This window comes from Rhinoderma darwinii, chromosome 9, assembly GCF_050947455.1.
Source record: "Rhinoderma darwinii isolate aRhiDar2 chromosome 9, aRhiDar2.hap1, whole genome shotgun sequence".
In the NCBI taxonomy this organism is placed as follows: Eukaryota; Metazoa; Chordata; class Amphibia; order Anura; family Rhinodermatidae; genus Rhinoderma; species Rhinoderma darwinii.
The window spans coordinates 20103299-20129143 of record NC_134695.1 but is presented as its reverse complement, the minus strand read 5'-3'; the positions used below and the strand labels follow the sequence as shown (position 1 = coordinate 20129143).

Below are 25845 nucleotides of genomic sequence, written 5' to 3'. Positions count from 1 at the left end.
TACTCCACTTTTCATTGGCTGCACGGCATGCAGAGAATCTTCCCTCTCCCCCCCCCCCCTCAGCACGCCCCATCTTCTTTCCAGACGCTTGTGAGATTGCTCTGCTCTTGAGGATCCTGCTACTCTTAGGTCAAGTTCTGATGTAGCGGATTTGCAGCGCACCATAAAATCCACAGCAAGGTACAATATAATACATGTGGATAGGCTTTTCAAAACCCCATCCACATGTATCGGAAAAAATGTGTATGGAACCGAAGGCATGTTTTCAAATCTGCAGCATGTTAATTATGGAGCAGCTTTTCACCCCTACAGTATATGAAGTACAATCCACAGTGGATTTCTTCCGCTACATTAGTCTCCATATATTCTTTCTTATATTTTATTAAGTATTAGATTTCCATTGCCACGTTACCCTCTGCATATATGGGTGTAATAGTGTGTTCTCACTATGTCAGAAGCCAGGAATGCAGTGAAGAGGAACGATTGGGGACCCCTGTTCCCTTGAATGGTGGGGCGCCCAGCGATCAGACAATTATCATTATGATTTCTTATAAACATGACACAGAATGATTTCACACAACTGCTTTTTATTTCTACCTTGCAATATATATGCTAGCACATCACACTCTGGGGAGGTGAGGGAGCCAGTACGTGTGATACTCATTACAACATAAGTCGCTGATTTGCCTCCTTGTTGATCTTGGCTTTTGGGTGTTCTCTGTTTATTCTTTCTTGGTTGATTTCAGACAAGAATATATTTTTTATTTTTTAGCAACAATCAAGACTGCAGAAGGCACCAAACCTAAATAAAAGACAATATACAAAACAGGGATTATGGACTAAATATTTAACATGCAAACTATAGTGTATTATCTGCTGGTATTATGAATCTTCAACACAAAGCAATTATTCCTTCAATCCAAGTGAAAAGTGACAGACCATAACAATAATTGTGTGCAAATGGATAAAATAAAGCAATATAGATGGGAAAACAACTATAAAGAGGACCAGTGGTGTACACAGAAGAGAGTAAGCCCCATGGCAAATATCAAACAGCCCCCTCCCCACATTGTGGTGTAGGGTTTGGCACCCTGGACAGAAGGACCTGGTGTTTGTTTTCCCCTCAACCCCATTGCCATGACCATTGGGCCAATACTTCACCTTCTTGTTTACGAACAATGCAGGACCTCTGGAGAGGGAGGATTGCACGGTACTCGCCACCTAAAACCAATGAACTGGGCCCTTTTTTCCCCCACATAGCCGCTGCCTCTATGGTATGTATGCCTTTGAAGATTACCATTATTTATTTATGATCATTGGAGATGCCGTGGGGAGCATTCAATTTTTTTTAATTTAAAACCTCGACTATAGAACAAGTTTTCCTCTAGGTATGGATATAATTAGGCCTGCTTTTTAACAATGCAGCCCCCTGGGGTTGTTAGTACCAGCAGTGTAAAGTGGCACTATGTACAGTGGTAGTGGGCAGCTCAGTGGTCTAGTAGAAGATGCTGCACCTCCTCTGTATTGTACTTGGAGGCGTCAGTCATTATAGAAGGGGAGTTTGATATATCAAAAATCTTAGCTGGCATCATAAATTAATCCATGCAATTGTTGGACATTACTATATGGAGATTTTCAGGATGTAGTTCAATAATAATAATAACACTTAAATCTACTGGTGTACATTTAATTCTTTAGAGTGGGACAAAATCAGCATATTTTAGACTTTAGTATTTCACCATGGTGTAGAAGAGAATGTGCATGGGAAAGTAACCCATTGATTTATAGAGGATGGACATATTTCACCTTTGAGACCTGTCAATTGGACAGGTCAAAAAAAGACTAATTGTTAAGGATCTATTCAATAAATACCCAAGCCGAGAGGCTACAAGTCCCCAGCTGTTCCAGACAGTTGGCCATGCTTGCACATCCCTTCTCCATAGAGATGTTTCCATTCATCTATATGGTGATTAGATGTGCAAACAAGGCCAAGAGGGATGAAAATGTGGATTTGAAGCCCTTCAGTCATCGGTGTAGAAGAGACCTCCATCGATCATTCTTTTTGACCTGCCTGACAAGTGACAGGTCATAAAAAGCAAAATTTGTCCAGTCACTGAACAACCCTTTAGAGTTTTCTTATTAAACATTTGAGTACATTGCATAATTTTTTTTTGCGTTTGCCTCCCATCACTTGCTTCTGACTGTGGAAGGAGAGTGGTCGGATGCCACTGCAATGAAGTTTTATAGGGAACAAACAACCATAAGTGGAGTAAAAAAAATTACAAGGCAGGCACAATACTGCGCTTACGTAAATTGTTGCGATTGTTCCCTAGTCTATTGAGTTTCAATGGACAACCTGTAATGGGGTAGGGAGACAGACAAGTGAGCCCTAATCTACCCGCCACTCAGTCCCTGCCTACTTGCAACGACCCGCCCTAGGCGACGGGATACAACTGGGCGACGGTCCCTACACTCAATAGGTGCACGACAGACAAACAGACAATGGTACAAAGAAGCCAGGGAAATGGGGAAGTTGCCCACGGGGACACCGTGAGCAACAAGCGAAGTGAACGAGCCGAGTCAAAACAGGAGATGAGCGAGGTACAAAAACGCAGAGCAGAAGAGTGGTCAGAAAAGCCAAGGTCAATCACAAGCAGAGGAGAAGTAGTTCAAGAAGCTGCAGCAGGGCCAGGAAACCAACAGAGAAGAATCACAAGCAAAGGAGGAACAGGAAAGGCAGGTATAAATAGACAGAGGGCGGGAGCTAGCTCCGTCTGGCCAGGCTGTGATAGGCTCTCCCACTCCTAAGCCTGCCATCCTGGGTGGTGGAAGATGGAGTCAGTCTCACAGGCATAGAAGCAGGTGCAGACTGATTACCTATGGGCGTCGACACAGAAGTTGTGTCTGGCAGATCCTTTACACAACCTCTTTAAAAAGAAGCTCTTTTCTACCACCTAAACGTATATATACTAGGAAACCCATACAAGCAGCAGTGAAACAGTTAGGGTATGTGCACACACACTAATTACGTCCGTAATTGACGGACGTATTTCGGCCGCAAGTACCGGACCGAACACAGTGCAGGGAGCCGGGCTCCTAGCATCATAGTTATGTACGATGCTAGGAGTCCCTGCCTCTCTGCAGGACAACTGTCCCGTACTGTAATCATGTTTTCAGTACGGGACAGTAGTTCCACGGAGAGGCAGGGACTCCTAGCATCGTACATAAGTATGATGCTAGGAGCCCGGCTCCCTGCACTGTGTTCGGTCCACTACTTGCGGCCGAAATACGTCCGTCACTTACGGACATAATTAGTGTGTGTGCACATACCCTTAATAGGGGAAAGAAACTGGGTGATAATCCCCAGACTTGTCCTCTTAGTATCTGTCATTAAGAAAGCGCAGAGGCTGTCGCAATGTGTTGGCCATGACCACAGTGCTCTGAACTTTGACAGAATAAAAGCAACATTAATAGTGCTGGAGACAGAGCAGCGGTGAAGAATTTGATTTCCCTGTTGCTGCTTTCCTTCATTACTAAAATTACTCCTGCTTGTTGAAGGAATATTTCAGCTTATAGAAACAGGTTAGGAGATGTTTGTGCAAATGATCACAGAGAGGAGCCAAACAAGATTATTAACCCCTTAGTCTCTAAGCCTGTTTTGGCCTTGTGGACACAGCCGATTTTTGCAAATCTGACATGTTACTTTATGTGGTAATAACTCCAGAATGCTTTTGCCTATCCAAGCGATTCTGAGACTGTTTTCTTGTGACATGTTGTACTTTATGACACTGAAAAAATTTTGTCGTTAAATTCAATATTTATTTGTAAAAAACACCAAAATGTAGAAAAAATTTGCAATCTGCATTTTTCTAAATTGGAATTATCTGCTTGTAAAACAGATTGTAATACCACACAAAATAGTTACTAGTTAACATTTCCTATATGTCTACTTTATGTTTGCATCGTTTTTTGAACATCCTTTTATTTTTCTAGGACGTTACAAGGCTTAGAACTTTAGCTAGAATTTCTCGCATTTTCAAGAAAATTTCAAAAGGCTATTTTTTCAGGGACCAGTTCAGTTCTGAAGTGGCTTTGAGGGCCTTATATATTAGAAAGTCCCCATAAATCACCCCATTTTAAAAACTGCACACCTCAAAGTATTCAAAATAGCATTCAGAAAGTATTTTAATCCTTTAGGCATTTCACAGGAAATAAAGCAAAGTAGAGTTGAAATTTACAAATTTCAAATTTTTTTTAATGAAATTCATTTGTAATAAATTTTTACAGAAGGTTTTACGAGAGAAACGCAAATCAATATTTATTGCCCAGATTCTGCAGTTTTTAGAAATATCCCACTTGTGGCTCTAGTGCGGTAATGGACTGAAACACAGGCCTCCGAAGCAAAGGAGCACCTGGTGGATTTTGGGGCCTCTATTTTATTATAATATATTTTAGGCACCATGTCAGGTTTGAAGAGGTCTTGTGGTGCCAAAACCGTGGAAACCCCCCAAAAGTGACCCCATTTTGGAAACTACACCCCTCAAGGAATTTTTCAAGAGGTATAGTGAGCATTTTTAGCCCACAGGTTTTTTGCTAAATTTATTGGAACTGGTCTGTGAAAATGAAAATCTTTTTTTCTGAAAAAAAATACAATATTTTAGTTTTTACAAGGAATAAAGGAGAAAAAGCACCCCAACATTTGTAAAGCAATTTCTCCCGATTACGGCAATACCCCATATGTGGTAATAAACTGCTGTTTGGACCCACGGCATGCCTCAGAAGGGAACGAGGGCCATTTGGATTTTGGAGCAAAGATTTTGCTGGAATGGTTTTCGGTGCCATGTCGTGTTTGCAAAGCCCTGGAGGGACCATAACAGTGGAAACTCCCCAAAAGTAACCCCATTTTGGAAACTACACCCCTCAAGGAATTTTTCTAGGGGTATAGTTAGCATTTTGACCCTACACGGTTTTTTCTGAATTTATGGGAATTATGCAGTGAAATTGAAAATCTAAATTTTTTCTAATAGAATGTAGTTTTAGCTCAGATTTTTTCATTTTTACAATAGATAAAGGAGAAAAAACACCCCAATATTTGTAAAGCAAACTCTTCTGAGCACAGCAATACCCCATATGTGGTAATAAACTGCTGTTTGGACACATGGCGGATGTTAGAAAGGACGGAGCGCCATTTGACTTTTGGAGCTCAAGTTTTGCTGGAATGGTTTGCGGCCCCTCGTCACATTTGCAAAGCCACTGAGGGGCCAAAATAGTGCAAACGCGGCAAAAGTGACCCCATTTGGGAAACTATACCCTTCGTGGAATTTGTCTAGCGGTATAGTGAGCATTTTGACCCCACAGTTTTTTTGCTGAATTATTGGAATTATGCAGTGAAAATGAAAATCTACATTCTTTCCACTAAAATGTTGAATTTTTTTCATTTTCACAAGGAATAAAGGAGAAAAAGCGCCCCAACAATTGTAAACCAATTTCTCCCGAGTACGGTAATACCCCATATGTGGTCATAAACTGCTGCTTGGATACACCACAGGGCTCAGAATGGCAGGAGTGCTACTTGGCATGTAGATTTTGGTTGATTGTTTTTTGGGCGCCATGCCGCATTTGCAGAGCCCCTGAGGTACCCGTACAGTAGAAACCCCTGAGAAGTGACTCCATTTTGGAAACTATACCCCTAAAGGTAATCATCTAGGGGTGTACTGAGAATTTTGATCCCACAGGTGTTTCATAGATTGTATTAGAATGAGGCAGTATGAAAATGAAAAATATTTTTTTTTCCCTAAGGGGTAATAGGAGAAAAAACAACACATAATTTGCTACCCAATTTCTCCCGAGTACGACAATACCCCATGTGTGGCCCTAAACTGCTGTTTCAGCACATGGCAGAGCTCAAAATGGAAGAAGGAGTGCCATGTGGCTTTTAGAGCACAGATTTTTCTGGACTGGTGTATGGGCGCCATGTCGCATTTGCAGAGCTCCCTTAGGTACCAGAGTAGAGTGTAAAACCCTGAGAAGTGACCACATTTTGTAAACTACACCCCTCAAGGCATTTATCATTTGACTGGACATGTGAAAGGCGCATGTGAGACCTATTTTGGTGATTTTCGCAGCATTAGCCCACAATGGCAGGGCTCTGGGGTCAAATAGTAAAACAAACCCCCAAGTAGTGACCCCCATTTTGGAAACTGCACCCCTGAAGGCATTTTATTAACGGGTGTAGTGGGCATTTTGACCACACAGGTTTTTTTTTTCTATAATAAATGAATGCTCAGTGGATGGTGCAAAGTGAAAAAATTGCAAATTTCCACAGGTATATGCCATTTTAGTGCACAATATTTTGTGCCCAGTTCATGCCACTGAAGACAAATACCTCAAACTGTTAAGCGGGTTCTCCCGGGTATGGCGATGCCATATATGTGGACGTAAACTGCCCGTTGGGCACGCTGCAGGGCTCAGAAGGGAGGGAGCGCCATTTGGCTTTTGGAGCGCAGATTTTGCTTAGTGGTAGTTTTGTTTGGGGTTTTGCTGGTATTTCAGTTTATGATGTGGGGGCATATGTAAGCTGTGCGGAGTACATCAGGGGCATAATAATGGGGTAAATAAATAATAATTCATAGATATGTGGCTGGTGTCGCACTGATAAATGGTGCCAGATCTTATCCGCTTTTGGAACACTCTGCACATTTTGCAGAGTGTCAGAGAGCCAGAACTTTTTTTTTTTCTCCACCGGAGCTGGGTGAGGGCTCATTTATTGCGGGACAATCAGTAGTTTTCATTGGTACCATTTTGGGGTACATGCGATTTTTTTTGATCACTTTGTATTTCATTTTTTTTGGCAAGCAAGGTGACCAAAAACCTGCAATTCTGATGTTTTTTATAATTATTTTTTTTACGGCGTTCGCCATGCGCTATGAATGACAATTTTACTTTATTCTGCGGGTCGGTACGATTACGGCGATACCAGATGTATATAGTTTCTCTTATGCTTTGCACCATCTGCACAATAAAATCACTTTTGTTTCAAATTTATTTTTTGTGTCACCATATTCTGAGAGCGATAACTTCTTTATTTTTCTGTCAAAAAGGCTGTAGGAGGGCTTGTTTTTTGCGGGACGGGCTGCAGTTTTTAATGGTATAATTTTGGGGTACATGCAACTTTTAGATCCCTTTTTTTATTCTGTTTTGCGAGGGGAAGTAACTAACAAACAGCGATTCTGGAATAGTTTTTTATAAAAAAAATTTACGGTGTTCACCATACGGGTAAAATAGCGTGAGATTTTTATAGTTTGGGTCGTTACGGGGGGATACCACATATGTGTACTTTTTTTTATGTTTTTCCTATAATAAGACTTATTATAGGAAAAAAGGCTGTTAGTGTTTTTTTAAACTTATTTTTTTCATGAAACTTTTATTTTTTTAAACTTTTTTACAACATTTTTATTAACTTGTTTTACCTTTTTTTTTGTGTCCCACTAGGGAACTTGAAGGCATGAAGCCCTGATCGCTATTCTAATACACTGCACTACCTACATAGTGCAGTGTATTAGAGCTGTCAGCTATTCACTGACAGCAAGCCTATTAGGATTCGCCTCCCGGCGGGGCCCTAATAGGCTTCCGTACTAGGAAGCGATTGTTAGGCTACGGTTGCCATAGCAACCATCGGTACACCCGCGGGTGCCGATGGTTGTTATTAGCAACCATAGCGTGCGATCTAATCACTTAGATGCAGCGATAGCTACATTTAAGGGGTTAATCGGTCCTGGCCGCTAGAGCACGATGTCAGCTGTGACAAACAGCTGACACCCGCGGCAACCATCGTGGTTGCCGACAGGCTACAAGACACTTCGATGCATCTATCGCGTTGATCGATGCATCAAAGGAGTTAATCGGCCGGATCGGAGCCTAGCTCCGGTCCTGGCCGTTGCAGAGGGGTGCCGGACATCTGATTACCGGCGGTGATAGCGCTGGCTCAAGCTGAGCCAGCGCCATCACATACACCACTTCATGGAGCTGTGATTGGTCAGTCTGCTTTGACTGACCAATCACAGCGATCGCCGGCAGGAGACCGCTGTGAATGGTCCCCTGCCGTCTTACTGTGCCGGTCAACTGTCATAAACAGTTGACGGCACAGTTCTGTCACCTTGTCCTTTGACAGGGTGACAGTTTTTAGCCAGGACGCGCCGGTACGCCCCTGTGCCTTAAAGCACTTCAATGCAGGACCTACCGGTGCGTCCTGGTGCGTTAAGGGGTTAAGAATTAACCCAACTTAAAGGGGTTGGCCAGGAAAAAAAATATTTTCTAAAAAGTGTCCCCCCAGCCTTAGTTTGCCTTCCCTAAAACCCCCTACATATTTTCTAACCAGTTTCTGTTTGATCTCCATCGTCACTGCTGCTCTTTCTGTTTGTTTACATCCCTTGGTTCTAGTCCTGGCAGCTTCCTGTCTTGTAACTCACCATACCCATGATCCCTTGCTGCATCTGAGGAGACCGCTTACACCCCCCTTCCTCCCCCCACAGCATCTCAGCTATTTGCATACTGCCACGCCCCTCCATGTTCACAGGTCATTCCCTGCTCTAATTACAGGCACCCAGCTCCCTGCACTGTCACACACCCCCAGTAATAATCACACAGGGGGAGGGGGGTTATATACGGGGATGATGGGGGTTATATACAGGGATGATGAAGTAATACACAAGGTATATGCATCTATGATGGGGTAATACAAAGGGATGATATAACTCCATCATCCCTATGTATTACCCCTAACATGCCTGTATATAAGTGCCATCATCCCTGTAAATTACCCCCAACATCCCTGTAAATTACCCCCAACATCCCTGTGTATAACACCCATTATCCTATACCAGCATGATGCCAGTTAAATACAGGTATGGAATGGTACGCATAACTGAATATAAGAAAAAAGCAGCATCTACTGATGTGACTATTGCTGACCTGAAAAGCAAGCTAGGTAAAAGGGATGAGACTATCAGTGATCTGAAAAAGACTATAGGTGAGTCATCACGTCAACAATATTTGCCCACAAAACAAATTTGTGTTTTGAGTGCAAACAGGGGGACTGAGGAGACTGCACCTATGGCTACTGCAGACTATACAAGGTCTGCCCCAAAGGGGACTGCTTGTAATGCTGCCACAAGTATTGCTGGTGACACAGTTGGTGGATTGGGGGGGGACGTGGAGAATTTTCAGGCCACCTCCAACTCACAAATGTGCCACAGTAGTACTGGAGAATTGCAATCTTTCCATAGCATGGAGAGGATGCAATTTCTGATGAAGATATACAAACTGATTCCTAGATATGATCCAAACATAGATCCCTTCACTTCCTGTGACATTTTTGAGGGACATTGTAAGACATTTTCTGTCCCTCAGGAATATCGCATGGAACTGTTTAAACTATGGTTACCTACACATCTTCATCAAAGATATGAGGTCATAGGGAAAACTGCCCCCAGGAATGGCTTATTTCATGATGAGGAAGACAGACTTTCCATCCTCATGAAATTGGTAACAGGGCATTTAGACGTCAACCCGGAAGTCCTAAGTAATTTCAGGCCTACCATCCATGATGAGCCCTTGTCTCTATGTGGGAGGTTTGAAGCTATGTATAGGAAAGTGGCTAAGGATCATAGTATGGGAGTCCCACAAGGAATGGTACGCATGTTTGTGGAAAAGTTTCCATATCTTGACATCGCAATTCGTTTGTACGCGGCTAAAGCGCCATCACTCATTGAAGCAGCATTAGTGATAGAGCAGTCCAGGCAGGATTTGCTGAAGAAAAGAAAGTCCATAAATATCAGGAGACAGGTAGCAGCTAATAGCAAACTGCAACATGACCATGTGCTACAGGATAAGGCTTCTAGCCAAAAACCTGTGTATCCTAATGCATCCAAATTTGGGAAGTGGGGGAATGTCCGGTGCTTCCATTGCCTACAATTTGGGCACATAAAGCGATTCTGTCCACGAAGAGTTCACAAGAATCATGTGAGCTTAGATAATAATGGTTTCACAATGAAATCTAATTATGTTAGGTGGGCAGGTACTCCAACACAGGTACAGAGAGAACATGTGAGCACACAGGCTACAGATAAAGTTGGGCTGGTACAAGACACTGGTACAACAGATGCCCATATTGGGATACTGGTACAGTAAGACTTGTGGTTGGGGATCCCTAAACATCTGGCCCTAATATGTAATATTCAGGGATACCCCATAGAAAATTGGCCACAATTTATTATTCATGTAAACCTAAATAACTCTCAGTTGGTGGTGATAAGACATGATCACCAACAAGGGGGGGAGGGATTTGGTTTACTGTTACAGAACCTCTTTGTTGTATTGTTTTTCTTAGCAGAATGTAAATGTATTACAGTCCTGTTTGCCCAGTGGATGGGGGTCGTCTACACAAGAGATATCTAGAGTTGCCTTGGCTTTTATGACGTTTTTACTGTAGAAGCCATTCTATTCACAGGTGTGCCCCTCAGGGGGTAAGGCCATGCAGCTTTCACAGACATTGTGGCTCTTGATTTCCCAGATACAACAGCAGTGGCAATGCGCATATAAACTTTGTGAGTTAAAGAAGGAACTACTGGCCTAACTAGTTTATGCACATTCATTGTAGTACAATTTTGTTATACTGGCAAACATAGCATGAAAACCCTTACTTTACACACACATTTGGTGTTTTCTGTGAAAGGTATGCTCATGAATATCAATCTTTGACTTGTTAAAATGCAAGGTATTTTTATTATTTTGTTTGTCTCTTGGCATCTAATGGCAATAGTGGTGTTGATGGTTCTCAAACTATTGTAGTGCACAGAACTCCAAGCACTATAAGTTCTTGTAGAATTGGGCTGTTCAGTTCATGCTGGGAGTGCTAAAATGTTAATAACACCCCCAGATCATTGAAGAATGGTAAGGCAGATGCATAATGTACCTAAAAGACAAGAGTATGATGCAGAAAACACCTAGCAGCAGAACTGCATGTGATACAGGCTGCGGTCTTGAATATGGTGGTGTTGGGTCTTGATACGCGTTTTCCAAGGCCTATTGCTTATTCTCCTGTGTCTCTTACTAAATTAAACCCTGTATGTAGGCGGTTGGTCAGGCCGACAATTGCCGATCAATTGTCTAACCGGTCCAAAGAAATGTAGCGGATAGCTTCCACTAGGACCCATGGGGGCGTATGGTGCGATTTTGGCGTAAGCCTACAAAGTCTGCGGCGCAGCCAATAGGCCGTGGAGCATAGCTCTCGCTATTGGGGATTCTGTGAGGGAGTGGATAGTCCCACTGTGAATCACAGAGGCGCATTGAAGGAACAACGACCGCCCGGTCGGACGCAGGTCTTTGCCGCAGCCGGTCCAAGGGGGAACTCCAGAGGAGTCATGATCCCAAGCCTCTGTTCATACTGTAACTACTGAGGGTGCCAAGTGTTGTAGTCTGTTATAGATACCGTCTACAGGGGGAGCATCAAATCTCCTGATGGATTCTAATCATGTAAATGACAGATAACTGAGACAACAATGACAGGTGAAGGAAAGCATGGACAACATGCAGAGATGAAATGTCTTGAACCTTGTGTTTGGTACTAACTGCAGCTATTGAGGAGACCTCCGAGGAGCATACTGTTCTCTTAATATCATTTCAGGTACAGAAATGCACAAAGAAACAATAAATGCCTTGGACGGTAAAAGTGACCTAACATCTGCCCAAACAACCCATTTCTGATGGACTTCAAGATGGAGTGACAACCAGAACTGATGATGCCCAAGAAGATGAACCAACAGATTGGCCAGAGATGCAAAATGAATAAACTTATCCTATGTCTTATGTGCTTGCAAGAACATATGGACTGCCTCTAAGATACATTCTTGTACGTTCTTGTGGACAATCTTCTCTCTCACATCCAAGGGAGAAGAAGTGATTTTTATTTTTCCACTGTGGACTTCCTAGGTGTTTTTCCTGCTGTGTGCCAATTACACAGATGTTTTTTTCTACCTCCTCCAAAGTGTTTGACAGAAGCTCTCACCTTTAATTGTTTTTGCAATGAAATGTAAGCACCCCACACACAAACGACCAGACTTCCAACATATTGTGTCGGTATACCGACAACAGGGGGAATGTTACAGGAGAATATTGTTCCCATCCAGACACTCTGTCTTATGACCACATAAAATATACCTGGTAAATAGATATAGTATATACTGATATTATTCAGTGGTGTTCCCCCTTTGAGGTGGCAGTATGCTCAGAAGCCATTTGGTCATAGATTCTTATCTACTGCCTTATTAGCATTACAATGGAACTTAGTACAGGAAGGAGCCATTGTAAACTGGATGTAGAGACAGCTGAGCATACTGGGAATAGATTTACCTATACTGTACAGATGCACATTGGAAGGTGTATGGGTGGTCATAAGGCGGAGTCAATGGAATGGGTGGGTTCAACCCAGGGATAGGAACATATAGGCCATGGGAAGCTGTTGGTGGGCTCTTTCCTGCCAGCCCTGGACGCTCAGCACTTAACATCAGGAGCAAGCTAAGTTATATTATATGTGTGCTTTCTGTGTATGTATATAAGTATAATTATATTACAGCAGACTTTATATGTGTACATATAGATATTCTAGGAATCTTATGTGGATTATAGATGAGTAGATATATATATGCTGTTTATGCATGAGTCTCTATATGTACATGTACTAATGGTCAGGCGCTGTATGTGGCTTTGGTTATAGTTGTAGTACCAGGAGACCGTATAAGGTTGGTACCTGGATTTATATTATATATACATACACATTACTAGTCACATGTGCAAAGTGTTCAGGGAAGGTAGGAACAGAGGCAGTTGTGTGTGGTTGTGTTGTCTATGTAATGTATTGTATCTTGATGTAGTGTATATTGGTTTGTCACGTCTATGTTATGAGTAAAGTATTTTTATATATTTAAGTATCTGCGAGGGTTGTATGTTACTCCTGTGGTGTGTGAAGGACTGGAGTGTGTGCACATTGTGAACAATACAAAGTAAGCGGACTATATAGGAAACAGAGGTAACGGACTAGGAACGGAGAAAAGGGAGATAATACAGATAGTCATTAGCCCCCTTTAACAGGGGTAATAGACAGGGATGTTGAGGGTCATGTAAACCCATCAGCCCTGTATTTATGTAACCATCGGGGCGCGTGGAGATTGAGGAATAACAACGCCTTCCCCTCCTCCTACTACATCGGAGTGTAGGAGGAGCAGGGAGCGTGTACTAGGAGAGGCGACGCTCCGTGTCTTTGATCAGCCTGCACTTCCAGGTGAACAGAGACACGGAGCGTCATCAACTACTTTTCTACTCACACGACAGGGTCCGAGTGTCAGCCGATTAAAAACGGCCGTTTTGGTCTTTTTTTCTCAGGCGTTTTGCATCCAATTTGCATCCGTTCTGTTTTGGGCTGTGTTTCCGTTTTTAATGGCTGATTTTGACCAGTTTTGCATCAGTTTTTTCCCTGTCTGTTTTAAAAACAGATAAATTTAATTTTGTTAATTTTTTGACACACACTTCCCTCTGTAGATAATGCCACACAGCACCCTTGTAGGTAGTGCCGTACTGCCCCCCTGTTGATATTGCCACACATAGCCCTCTGTAGATAATGCCACACAGCCCCTGTAGATACTGCCACAGCTCTCCTGTAGATAATGCCACACACTGCCCGCTGTAGATAATGCCACACACTGCCCGCTGTAGATAATGCCACACAATGCCCGCTGTAGATAATGCCACACATTGTTTCCCTCTGTACATAGTCTCGTACAGCCCCACTGTAGGTAGTGCCGCACAGCCCCCTTGTACATAGCACCGCCGTAGATGGCACCCCCCCATAGATTGCACCCACCTTTCCTGTAGATAGCGCCACTGTAGGGGACCGCTCCAGGAAAAGTCCCTGACTTCACTGTCGATGTCAGGGACTTCTCCTGGAGCAGTCCCCTACTCCTGAAGCGGAATCCCTGTCAACAGCGGCCGGTGATTCCGCTCCAGAAGTCCCTGACATCTCTGTCCATTTATGGACATGACGTCAGGGACTTCTGGAGCGGATTTACCAGCCACAGATGTGTCAGATGGACAGGTAAATCAAGGACTTCTAGAGCGGAATCACCAGTCGCTGCGGCCGGGGATTCCGCTTCAGGAGTAGAGGATTGCTCCAGGAGAAGCCCCTGACGTCACTGTCCATATATGGACAGTGACGTCAGGGACTACTCCTGGAGCGGAATCCCTGGCCACAGCTTCGGCAACGCTGGGGATTAGGGATTCCGCTCCTACATGGTGCAAAAAAAATCTCCTCCTCCTCACATGCACTTCGCACTGTGAGGAAGAGAAGAGAGCGAGCGGCAGAAAGCACGGCCGTCGCTCGTATCACATCCAAGTGACAGTTGTGCTTTACACGGCCCCATAAGACTACTATGGGGGCCGGGAGAACGGTTTACCGGGCCGTCCAAGAATTGGCCATGTGAATAGCCCCATTTGGGGTCTATTGTTCCTACTGCGGCTATGTGACGGCCGTTCAAAAAAAAAAACCCTGTCGTGTGAATAGGGCTCAACAGTGGAAGAACTCCAAGAGCGAAGAAGAAGACGACGAGGAGGAGGGGGCGTGTACTATGAGTGATGACGCTCCGTGTCTTTGATCAGCCAGCACTTCCGGCTGAACAGAGGCATGGCGCGTCATCAACTACGTCTACAGGAAGTGGGACGAGAGGCGGTGCTCTGAAGAGCTCATGAAACATCCGCCCGGCCCACTGCTTGTAAATGTAGTTGATGACGCACCGTGCCTTTGTTCAGCCGGAAGTGCTGGCTGAGCAAAAACACGGAACGTCACCGGAAAAGAAAAATTTATTCTGGATGCGGTCACATGACCGCAAATTATAAGAAGGAAAAATGTTGTGATTAAAAAAAAACTATTAACAACTATTATTTCTAGCATAATACACCTGCTCTAAGACTGAAAAGTCCAACACAGTGAATTAGGCTTCATTCACATCTGCGTCAGAGTTCCGATCTTACCATAGGTTTCCGTTTGCATCATTATTGATTACAATGGTGACGGATCCAGTGAAAATGGTTTTAGTTTGTCTCAGTTGTGCCAGAGTTCCATCATTTTGACGGAAGCAATACCGTAGTCGACTACGCTATTCATTCCGTCAAAACGACAGAACCCTTGCACAACTGAGACAAACAGAAACAATTTGCACCATATCCATCACCATTCAAATCAATAGTGATGGAAACTATACGTTTCTGTTTGCATTTATTTCAGTCAGGGCTCCGTTCTAACGGAAAGCTCCGACGGAACGTCAGAACGGAGCCCTGAAGCAGATGTGAACGAAGCCTAAATTGTAAATAAATCAATAAACTAGAACAGATTCTCACCAAGTTCTTGTAGTGGTTTCTCCATATCTTCTTCTGTGAAAACCCGTCGCGGGAAGGAAGTCAAAAGGTGAAAAGGACCTTCTGGACCGCCAGGCCAGTTTAGTTCCACATATAAGCGGACAGCAGCCAACTGTTCACGAGCACGAAACGTTTGAGATAGGGCTGTGCCATCAAGCAGGCGGACCTAAGAGAGTATAAGACTATTACTGGTATTTGTTGATAAAACATAAGATGTCCTGCTTTCCCAACAAGTCTAAAATGTATTACAGCTATTAGGTCACATCATCTTACACGCCATTTTCATGTTTCAAATCGGTAAACCACAAAATTTGAACAATGGCAGGTAGAATAATGCCTCTATGTGGTCTAGTAAAATGTAAACTAGAAGAAACAGTGACAATGCAAAGCAAATATATAAATATACAAATAAATATCTTTATTTCCTAGTTTACCTGAATACGGCACTGATCATATTCCTTCTTGGTGGGTGGCTCCTGTACAGGGGAAGATGGGGAAGGTGCAGAAGCTGGAAGTGGTGATTCTGCAGGAGGAAAAGTTGGATCGGATGTGGCTCCTCCATACTAAAACAAAGAGGATAAATAAAGACAAAATATGTTGTTGAAAATTCTAGTAACGTGCTCGTCCTTCTACATAAAAGGGAATCTGTCAGCAGTTTTGACCCCTCAGCAGTAACGATATCTAAGGTTAAAATGTCCCCGGCACCATGATTACAAGTGCTATGGAGGTGGTCCCTTCATGTTCCGCGCTCCGCACTCTCTGCATTGAACACTCAGCCTTTCCCCAGCTCTAGCAGTCTCTAATTCGATGCTTTGAGCCCATACACATTGCAATATCCCAAAAAATATGGACATCTGTAGATTTGAGGGGGGAGGGGGGCTGTACCAGGGAATTATTTGTCATTGAAAACAATAAACCACAATGCAGGAACTTAAAATAAGAAAATTAAGGAGATATAACGAATGCATGCAGTGTGTCCGCTCCAGTTTTCCTTCCAGTGCTGTGGAGGACTTCTTGGCATAGGGACATTAATGTTATCCAGCTAATCCCACCTATATCCTAATTGCTACTATTAAACGCTGTTGATATGGATTAAAATTAGTATCTACGTTTATCTCACTATGACGATCCTAATTTGCTCTGACACAGCATTGGAAGCTTTGTTATTAGGACACCGAAACTGGGGAGCTGCAGGCATTAAAAAAGCCCACCATTTTCTCATTGCCACATCAGGTCCAACTGACAGTGGAACAAAAGGATGTGACACAGGGCAGAGCAAAAGATGGCGGGAATGAATAATACCCAAAAGCTATATACAGTGGATATAAAAAGTCTACACTGGGGATGTGGTTGTGTTCAGAATTAGCCAATCACATTTAAACTCGTGTTAAATAGTAGTCAATACACAGCTGCCATTATTTAGCCCCTTCCCGCCTCAGCCCTTTTTCAGATTTTAATTTTAGATTTTTCCTCCACACCTTCCAAAAGCCGTAACTTTTTTATTTTTCCGTCGATCTAGTCCTATGAGGGCTTGATTTTTGCGGGACGAGTTGTAGTTTTTCATAGCACCATTTATTGTGTCATATAATGTACTATGAAACGGGAAAAAAATATTTGTGGGGTAGAAAATGAAAATAACAGCGATTCCATCATTGTTTTTCGCGCGTCGTTTTTATGGAATTCACTGTGCAATTAAAACAACATGTTAACTTGATTCTGTGGGTCAATACGATTACGGCGATACCAAATATATATGTTTTTTCCTATATTTTACTTCTTTTACAAGTAAAATCCTAAGTGTAAAAAGTAAAATGTATTTTGTGTCGCCAAATTCTGAGAGCCATAACTTTTTTATTTTTGCGTCGATTAAGTGGTATGAGGGCTTATTTTCTGCGGGATAAGCTTTCGTTTTTAACGCTACCATTTTGGGGTACATGAGACGTTTTGATCACTTATTTCATTTTTTGTGGGAGATTAGGTGACCAAAAGAGAGCAATTCTGGGGTTTAAGTTTGTTTTTTTAAAGGCGCACACCGTACAGGTTAAATATTGATATATTGTAATAGTTCAGACTTTTACGGATGCCCCTTTCTTTTACAAATTTTTACTTTTTTTTCTTTATTAGTGCCCCTAGGGGACTTCAACCAGTGATCGTACACTAATTACGTCCGTAATTGACGGACGTATTTCGGCCGCAAGTACCGGACCGAACACAGTGCAGGGAGCCGGGCTCCTAGCATCATACTTATGTACGATGCTAGGAGTCCCTGCCTCGCTGCAGGACAACTGTCCCGTAGTGTAATCATGTTTACAGTACGGGACAGTTGTCCTGCAGCGAGGCAGGGACTTCTAGCATCGTACATAAGTATGATGCTAGGAGCCCGGCTCCTTGCACTGTGTTCGGTCCGGGACTTGCGGCCGAAATACGTCCGTCAATTACGGACGTAATTAGTGTGTGTGCACATACCCTTAGATTGCTTGCACTATATACTGCAATACTAATGTATTGCAGTCTATCGTGATTCTGACAGGCTTCTATTAAGCCCTGCCGGAGGCAGGTCTTAATAGGAGCACAAAGATGGCGGACCTGGGGTCCTTCATTAGGCCCCCAGGTAGCCATAGCAACCAATCGCCACCCCGCGATTGCATTGCGGGGGGCGCGGTGAGCTGTTAGAGGGGGTCATCCCCTCTTTCTAACGATTTAAACGTTGCAGTTGCTATTGACCGCGGCATTTAACAAGTTAAAAGAGCGTGATCACGCTCGAGCGCGATCCCGCTTGTTACGCTGAAGTGTCGGCTGTAACATACAGCCGACACCCGCATCGTATGGAGCGGGTTCACTCCGTGAGCCCGTTCCATACTTCCCCTACCCGACTTTGGCGTATGGATACGTCAAATGTCGGGAAGGGGTTAAAGTGATTCTCTAGTAAACCCATATAAAGTTCAGCTGTTCTATTAGAATTTTCCTGACATTTTTTTTGTTGCATGTGACAGCAAAAGCCATGATCCGTAAAGAGCTTACAACACATCAAAGGGATCTGATTGTTGAAAGGCATCAGTCAGGAGAATGGTACCAAAGAATTTCCAAGGCATTAGATATACCATGGAACACATTGAAGACAGTCATCAAGAAGTGAATTACATTTGGCACAACAGTGACATTACCAAGAACTGGACGCCCCTCAAAACTTAATGAAAAGACAAGACGAAAATTGGTCCGGGAGGGTACCAAGAGGCATACAGCAACATTAAAGGAGCTGCAGGACTTTCTGGCAGGTACTGGTTGTGTAGTGCATGTGACAACAATCTCCCGTATTCTTCATACTGGGCTGTGGGGTAGGGTGGCAAGACGGAAGCCTTTTCTAACCAAGAAAAACATCCAAGCCCGGCTATGTTTTTCAAAGACCTACATCAAGTCTGCCAAAAGCTTGTGGGAAAACGTGTTATGGTCTAATGAGACCAAGGTGGAACCTTTTGGCCATAATTCCAAAAGGTATGTTTGGCACAAAGCCAACACTGCACATCACTAAAAAGGACACCATGCCCCCAGTGAAGCATGCTGGAACTTTAGTCAAGCTGGAGGGAATTACGAACAGTTCCAAATATCAGGCAATAATGGCACAAAACCTGCAGGCCCCTGCTAAAAAGCTGAAGAGGAATTTCACCTTTCAGCATGACAACGACCCACAGCATACCTCCAAATCAACAAACGAATGACCAGAAAAAGATCAAAGTTTTGGAATGGCCCAGCCAAAGCCCAAACCTGAATCCCATTGAAAATCTGTGGGGTGACCTGACCTCTTCAATGACAGATTTGGAGCGCTTTTGCAAGGAAGCAAGGAAGAATGGGCAACAAATGGCAAGTCAAGATTTGCCATGCTAATACACTTCTACCCAAAAAGACTGAATGCTGTCAAAGTCAAAGGGTAATTCAACAAAGCATTAGTTTAAGGGTGTGCATATTTATGCAACCACATTATTTTTTTTCTTTATTTTATTTTTCAACCTTAAGGCTACATTCGCACGACAGTGAAAAACGGCCGTGCGACGGCTGTTTTTTTTTAACGGCCATCACTCGGCCGTTTTCAGAACAATGAAGTTCTATGGATGTATTCACATGGCAGTTTTTTTAACGGCCCGTGAATATTGGCAGTCAAAAAATAGGACATGTCCTATTTTTAGTTGTTTTCACGGCCAGACAATTCCCATAGAAGTCAATGGATCAGTTTATAACGGACGTTTTTCAGGAAACAATCCTTGTAACGGCCGGTAAAAACTGATCCTGGCGGAGGACTCCCCGCACACAGCGCTACTTTGAGTGCTGAGCCCGGGGAAGCCCTTGACATTACTGTCCCTATAAGGCAGGCTTTCAACAATGGAATCCCCAGCCAGAGCATCGCAAAATCTCTGGCCAGGGACTCCGGTCTTGTAGATAGCACCAACTGCTTGAAGATAGCAAACCCCCCCCATCCGCCGTAGATAGCGCCACTGTAGGAGCGGAATCCCCGGCAGCCAGACCCCGTTCTGGGAAGGGATTCCGCTCCTGGAGAAGCCCCCAGTGTCACTATCCATATATGGACAGTAACATCAAGGGGTTATTCCTGGAGCGGAATCCCCGGCCCGCTCTGGCAGGGGATTCTCCTCTCCTGAAGTCACTGTCCATATATGGACAGAGACGTCAGGGGCTCCATTTATGAGCGGAATCCCTGGCCCGCTCTCGCAGGGGATTCCGCTCTCCTGACATCACCGTGCATATACGGACAGAGTCGTCAGGGGATCCGTCTATGAGGAATCCCCGGCCAGAGGGATTCCGCTCCTACAGTGAGTTAAAGTGGCGCTATCTACAGGGGAGGGAGGTGGTATCTACAAGGAGGTGCTATCTACAGGGTGTCGTGCCATCTACAGAGGGGGTGCTATCTACATGGGCACCATCTACAGGGGACACTGTGGCCCTATGTGGGCTCTGTGGCACTATCTATAATGGGCACTATGTCACTATGTGTGGACACTGTGGCAATATCTACAATGGGCACTGTGGCACTATGTGGGCATTGGTACTTTATTTGTGCGCAGTGTCACTTTATATGTGGACACTGTGGCACTATCTACAGTGTGTACTGTGGCACTATGGTAGTATGTGGGCACTGGCACTATGTGGGCATTATCTACAGTGGCACTGTGGTGTTTTCAGGGAGTTGGGACAAAAAAAAACCCTGACAAATGAAATCCATCCTTTTTTTTTTTTTTTAACGGCCATGAAAGAATATCCCTAATAATTGTCTCTGAAAGGAGTTAAAACATTTTTTATGCATGATAAATAGACCTGCCGCAAAGTTTGAATTGGGGGGGTTCAGGTAGGATCCAAGATCCTAAGGATGCAGGGGTCAAAGACCTGCTTTCAGTGCAGCAGTGGCCCCGGATGTATAGCTGCTATCCAATGAAAAAAATGGATGTTACAAAAAACCTATGAGCTTATAGACCCAGGCTAATTCAATTTCACGTAGTAGGGCAGCCCACAACAATGTCTAATGCTCATTCTCCATGACGTCAGGATAGGCAAATCGCACTCACCCTTCTTGCTCTCTCCGCTTTATCTCGTGCAATTTTCTCTTTGACGCGTTCTCTGTAAATAAGACCAAAGAGACATGACACATTAGAAAAAGCCTCTGCTGGGCTGGTAGCATGTAACATCTTTTAAGATCGTATTCCCTGCTCGTTATTTCAGCATAGCTTCTAAAAGAATAAATAACCCGTTCCACAACTCATTTTCATCTACAAGGTTAACAGATTTAAACAAATCAGCAACATGCATGATAACACCTTTTATATATTCCAGATTTCCAACATTTGCTTGTTAAAAGGGTTGTGTGGTTTAGAGAACTGCCTTCTATATGCCGTTTTGGGTCATGTTACCCATACAAAAGGATAACTGCCACTCAAAAAGTCCTTTGTGAGGCAAAGCCAAGAGCCACATCCACTGTAGCGTTCAAATTTAGAGGACCTCAGGTGTCTAGTTAAAAGAATGCACAAACATAGAAAAGACCCAGGTAACTGTCAGGGCATATATATATATATATATATATATATATATATATATATATATATACACACAATTACGAACACTTAACTTGCCAAATGCAAGAAAAAAACCATTATTTCCCAGATACCTAAACAAATATATAGTGTAGGTAAAACTTTACTTTTAATAATTACCAGTAGGTATATGATAAAACAGACTAATGATCTATATTTAACATTTATGCTGCGGTCTAATAGCACTGTGTATTATAGTATCGCCGGCAGATATATAGAGGAGCGAGCTACCTCCTGTTGATCTGATATCAATAAGCTGGTTGAGTATTATCCTAAAAAAGCAGCTGCAGTCCGCATTCGGATACTGCTAATAGAAAGCCGCAAACCATTAAAACTGAACAGACCCCCCCCCCCCCCACACACACTCAACGTGGCACCTTCAGGGGTATAAGGGCTAATAGCGCCGAACGCTGAATGCTCCCCAATTTATAACCATTGGTGGGTGATGCCAGGAAGATACACTGGTGATCAGGGCGGGCAGCCCAGACTTCCGTTTGCATGACGTAGGGTGCGCGTTTGCCCGCTCTCCCGTGTCTTTCTCCCCTCCATTCCAGGCCGCGCTGTGCCTCCATAGTCGGCTGAGCCCCCGGCGAGCTTTGGAGACCTTGTGGACGCAGTGATTCCGCTCTAGGAGAAGTCCCTGATGCGGTGAATTGTCTCGCTGGAACACCGACATTGGAGCTTTGGGAATTTGGTGTCTGTACATAGGGGCTGTAATAGTGTCACACTAGAGATTCACTGGTGCCAATGTCAAGGATATCTTGCTAATATAAATAAAGACTGGTGTGATGGATATATTGCAGCACTTGGGTGCATTTAGCTGTTTTAAGCTGCACTTAAATCGGACACCGTTCAAAGCATCTCGATCCCTGCTCACCATTTATTAATCTATTATTATAATTTCATTATGCTTATGCTGCCTATGAAGTCTAAAGTGTTTATGCAGTCTTTTAATGCCTAAGCTGTTTCATGCATGCTGCCAATAATTATTCATGCTGATAAAAATGAAATATCAGCCTAGACAGCTCTACAACATTGTAAACACCAGATAGATCTTTTGTACGTTGTCCTTCGACAGGAAAAGACCAAACCTATAAAGACAGAGGAAGACCTCTGGTGGCAAATAGTATTGGTGGAAACATATTTTCTCATATGAACCGCCCAAATTAACCAGACATAAAAAAAACCTGGCTTTATATTGGAAAAGGTGAGAGATATACACCGTGCGGGACTATCTATTGAATTAAAATGGAACATAAAATAGAAAAAATCCTTTGAAAGATGATAGAAGAGAGTCTGGGCGGATATGTATGGAGAAATCGAGGAAAGGGAGAGGAGAGTGTTGTAACTGAGGAGACACAAAAGCATATCTAAGATTGTATACAAGATGATATAACAGACATGTTACCGTCTCTGCATGAGACTGTTGAGAAATCTATTACTCAGTCTTTGCTGGCTTTGAAAGATGATGTGGGAGTGCAATCAGCCAGATTAGACTTTTTGGAACAAAAAATAGTAACTATGGAAGATGAGGCAGAGGCATTACATACCGCTATTGAGGGGCTGAATAAAGATAATAAGTGGCTAAAAAATGAAGGTCGAAGATCTTGAAAATAGATCAAGGCAAAATAATATAAGAATAATTGGTTTACCGGTATCCTTTGCTTCAGAGAGATTAAAAGATATTGCAACAAAAGGAATTCCCAATGCTTTGAATATCAATGGAGAAATAAAAATCGAACGGATACATAGGATTGGCCCCATGAAGGATAATAAGGGCCCACGACCAGTGATTGTTAGGTTGACAAAATACAGCGATAAATAAAATGTAATGCTGGCATACTTGAGAAACCAACCTCTAATGATTGAAGGCAACAAATTACTTATATTCTGTAACTATTCCGCCAAAAAACAGCAACTAAAAGGAGAACATTTTCACCGTTATGTTCCAAATTATTTGAGAACAAGATTACGTTTTTCTTGGTATATCCTGCGTCTTTGAGTTGGAGGAATGGTGGCTTTCATTGAACCAAAGGATTCGCGAAAGGAGTGGGACCCCACATGTCAAAAAGACATTAAGATACCTATACTGTGATAAATAAGGGAACTGGAGATGGGTAATCTAGGATAAGGGTTGGAGATAAATGCAAATGATAAAGAGAAATTTCCTCAAATAAATAAAGACACACGGCCCTGATTTAGACACTAAGGAAAAAAGGGGAAAAATAGTTTTCTGGTATAGAGATATACTATCACTGTGGTAAATTTCTCCTATAAGGATAGTAAGAGGGTAAGCTAAATGTCACAATTAACTATAAAAATTATAAGCATATGTATAAAACACTTTTCACACTTATATGTCTAATGATAATAAAAAGAGAGATACAGAGATAAAGAGAAATTTCCTCAAATAAACTAGATAAAGACACATGGCCTTGATTTAGGCACTGTAAGGAAATCACTGGGGTAAATTGTTCCTATAAGGACAGTAAGGGGCCGTTCACATATGTCCTGCATCCGCTTCAGTTTACCTCCGGGGTGTTGAAGAAAAGCTGGAGGCAAACTGAGGATAGAACGGATCCCATAGTTTCTATGGGATCTGTTCTGGCACGGAGGACATCAGTTGTGCCGCCGTACAGCGCCGGACCTGCCTGGGAGCTGGATCTAAAAACGCTACCTGCAGTGTTTTTGGTTCCGGCTCCCAGGGAGGTCCGGCGCTGTATCCTATCTACTTTAATGGTGGCCGGATGAACGCCGGGGGGCTGCCGCATGCACCTTCCGGCAGCACCTGGTGGTAAGGTGGATGTGAGCTAGGAGCGGAATCCCCGGTCATAGCATTGCCGGGGATTCTGTTCCAGGCGGAAACCCTGACAACTACCCTCCCACCCAGGGCCGGCCTTTAGGGGTGTGCGACCTGTGCCATTGCACATGGCACATCACCCCAGCAGGTGGAAGGGGGCACTGCGCTGGCTCCCTTCCCCTGCTTATTTCAGAAGCACCCGGGCCCGGCGACTCAGCAGTCGCCTTTCCGCCCGGCCGCTTCTTCACCCAGTGTCGTCGCGGCTGCTAGCGGCGACACCGGGCATGAGGGCGCCCGTCGGGACGGGGGACGGGACCCCCCATGGCCGGCGGCGCTGCTACAGCGGTAGCAATGCCACTATAGCAGAGCAGGGAGTTATCTCCCTGCTCTGCTATCTACTAGCGCTACTGTAACTCCCTGAAGGAGCGGAATCCCCGTGTGGCCAGGGATTCCGCTCCTGGAGCGCTCCGCTTGAGGTCTCTGTCCATATATGGAGATTGACATAAGGGGAAACTCCTGAAGCGGAATCCCCGTCCACAGCGTTGCCGACTCTGTGACCGGGGACCCCACATGGCTTACACCTTCTGTGAAAGGGGCAATACATGACAAAAAAAGGGCATTTAAAAAATACAAATCTGAGGGTACAGCTGTAGCCTTTGTAAAATATAAAGAGCTTAATAAAATCTGTAAAAATGTAATAAAATTAGCAAAAATACAAAATGAAAGGCAGGTGGCCAAGGATAGTAAAACAAATCCTAAAAAATTCTTCAAGCATATAAATGCAAAAAAGCCAAGGTCTGAACATGTAGGACCCCTAGATAATGGTAATGGGGAGTTGATCACAGGGGATCAAGAGAAGGCAGAGTTACTAAATGGGTTCTTTAGCTCTGTATATACAACAGAAGAAAGAGCAGCTGATGTAGCCGGTGCCAGTGCTGTTAATATATCAGTTGATATACTGAATTGGATGAATGTAGAGATGGTCCAAGCTAAATTAAATAAAATAAATGTGCACAAGGCTCCGGGACCAGATGGGTTACACCCTAGAATTCTTAAAGAGCTTAGTTCAGTTATTTCTGTCCCCCTTTTCATAATATTCAGAGAATCTCTAGTGACTGGTATAGTGCCAAGGGACTGGCGCAGGGCAAATGTGGTGCCTATTTTCAAAAAGGGCTCTAGGTCTTCCCCGGGTAATTATAGACCAGTAAGCTTAACATCCATCGTGGGGAAAATGTTTGAGGGGCTATTGAGGGACTATATACAGGATTATGTGACAATAAATAGCATTATAAGTGACAGCCAGCACGGTTTTACTAAGGACAGAAGTTGTCAAACTAACCTAATCTGTTTCTATGAAGAGGTGAGCAGAAGTCTAGACAGAGGGGCCGCTGTGGATTTAGTGTTTTTAGACTTTGCAAAGGCATTTGACACTGTCCCCCATAGACGCCTAATGGGTAAATTAAGGACTATAGGTTTAGAAAATATAGTTTG

General features: G+C 43.5%; 1 protein-coding gene across 2 annotated transcripts in view; it reads right to left on the bottom strand.

Moving 5' to 3' along the window:
* Positions 1-567: 567 nt before the first annotated feature.
* The window catches only part of UBXN1 (UBX domain protein 1), a 70998-nt gene continuing 45720 nt past the window's right edge, over positions 568-25845 (bottom strand). For both annotated transcript variants that reach the window (XM_075837329.1, XM_075837330.1), the window contains exons 7-10: positions 21033-21084; positions 15897-16025; positions 15445-15628; positions 568-802 (exon numbers count right to left, since the gene is read on the bottom strand). In XM_075837329.1, coding sequence (XP_075693444.1) covers positions 762-802; positions 15445-15628; positions 15897-16025; positions 21033-21084 — 406 coding nt within the window. In that variant the 3' untranslated portion in view covers positions 568-761. The remainder of the gene's footprint in view (positions 803-15444; positions 15629-15896; positions 16026-21032; positions 21085-25845) is intronic.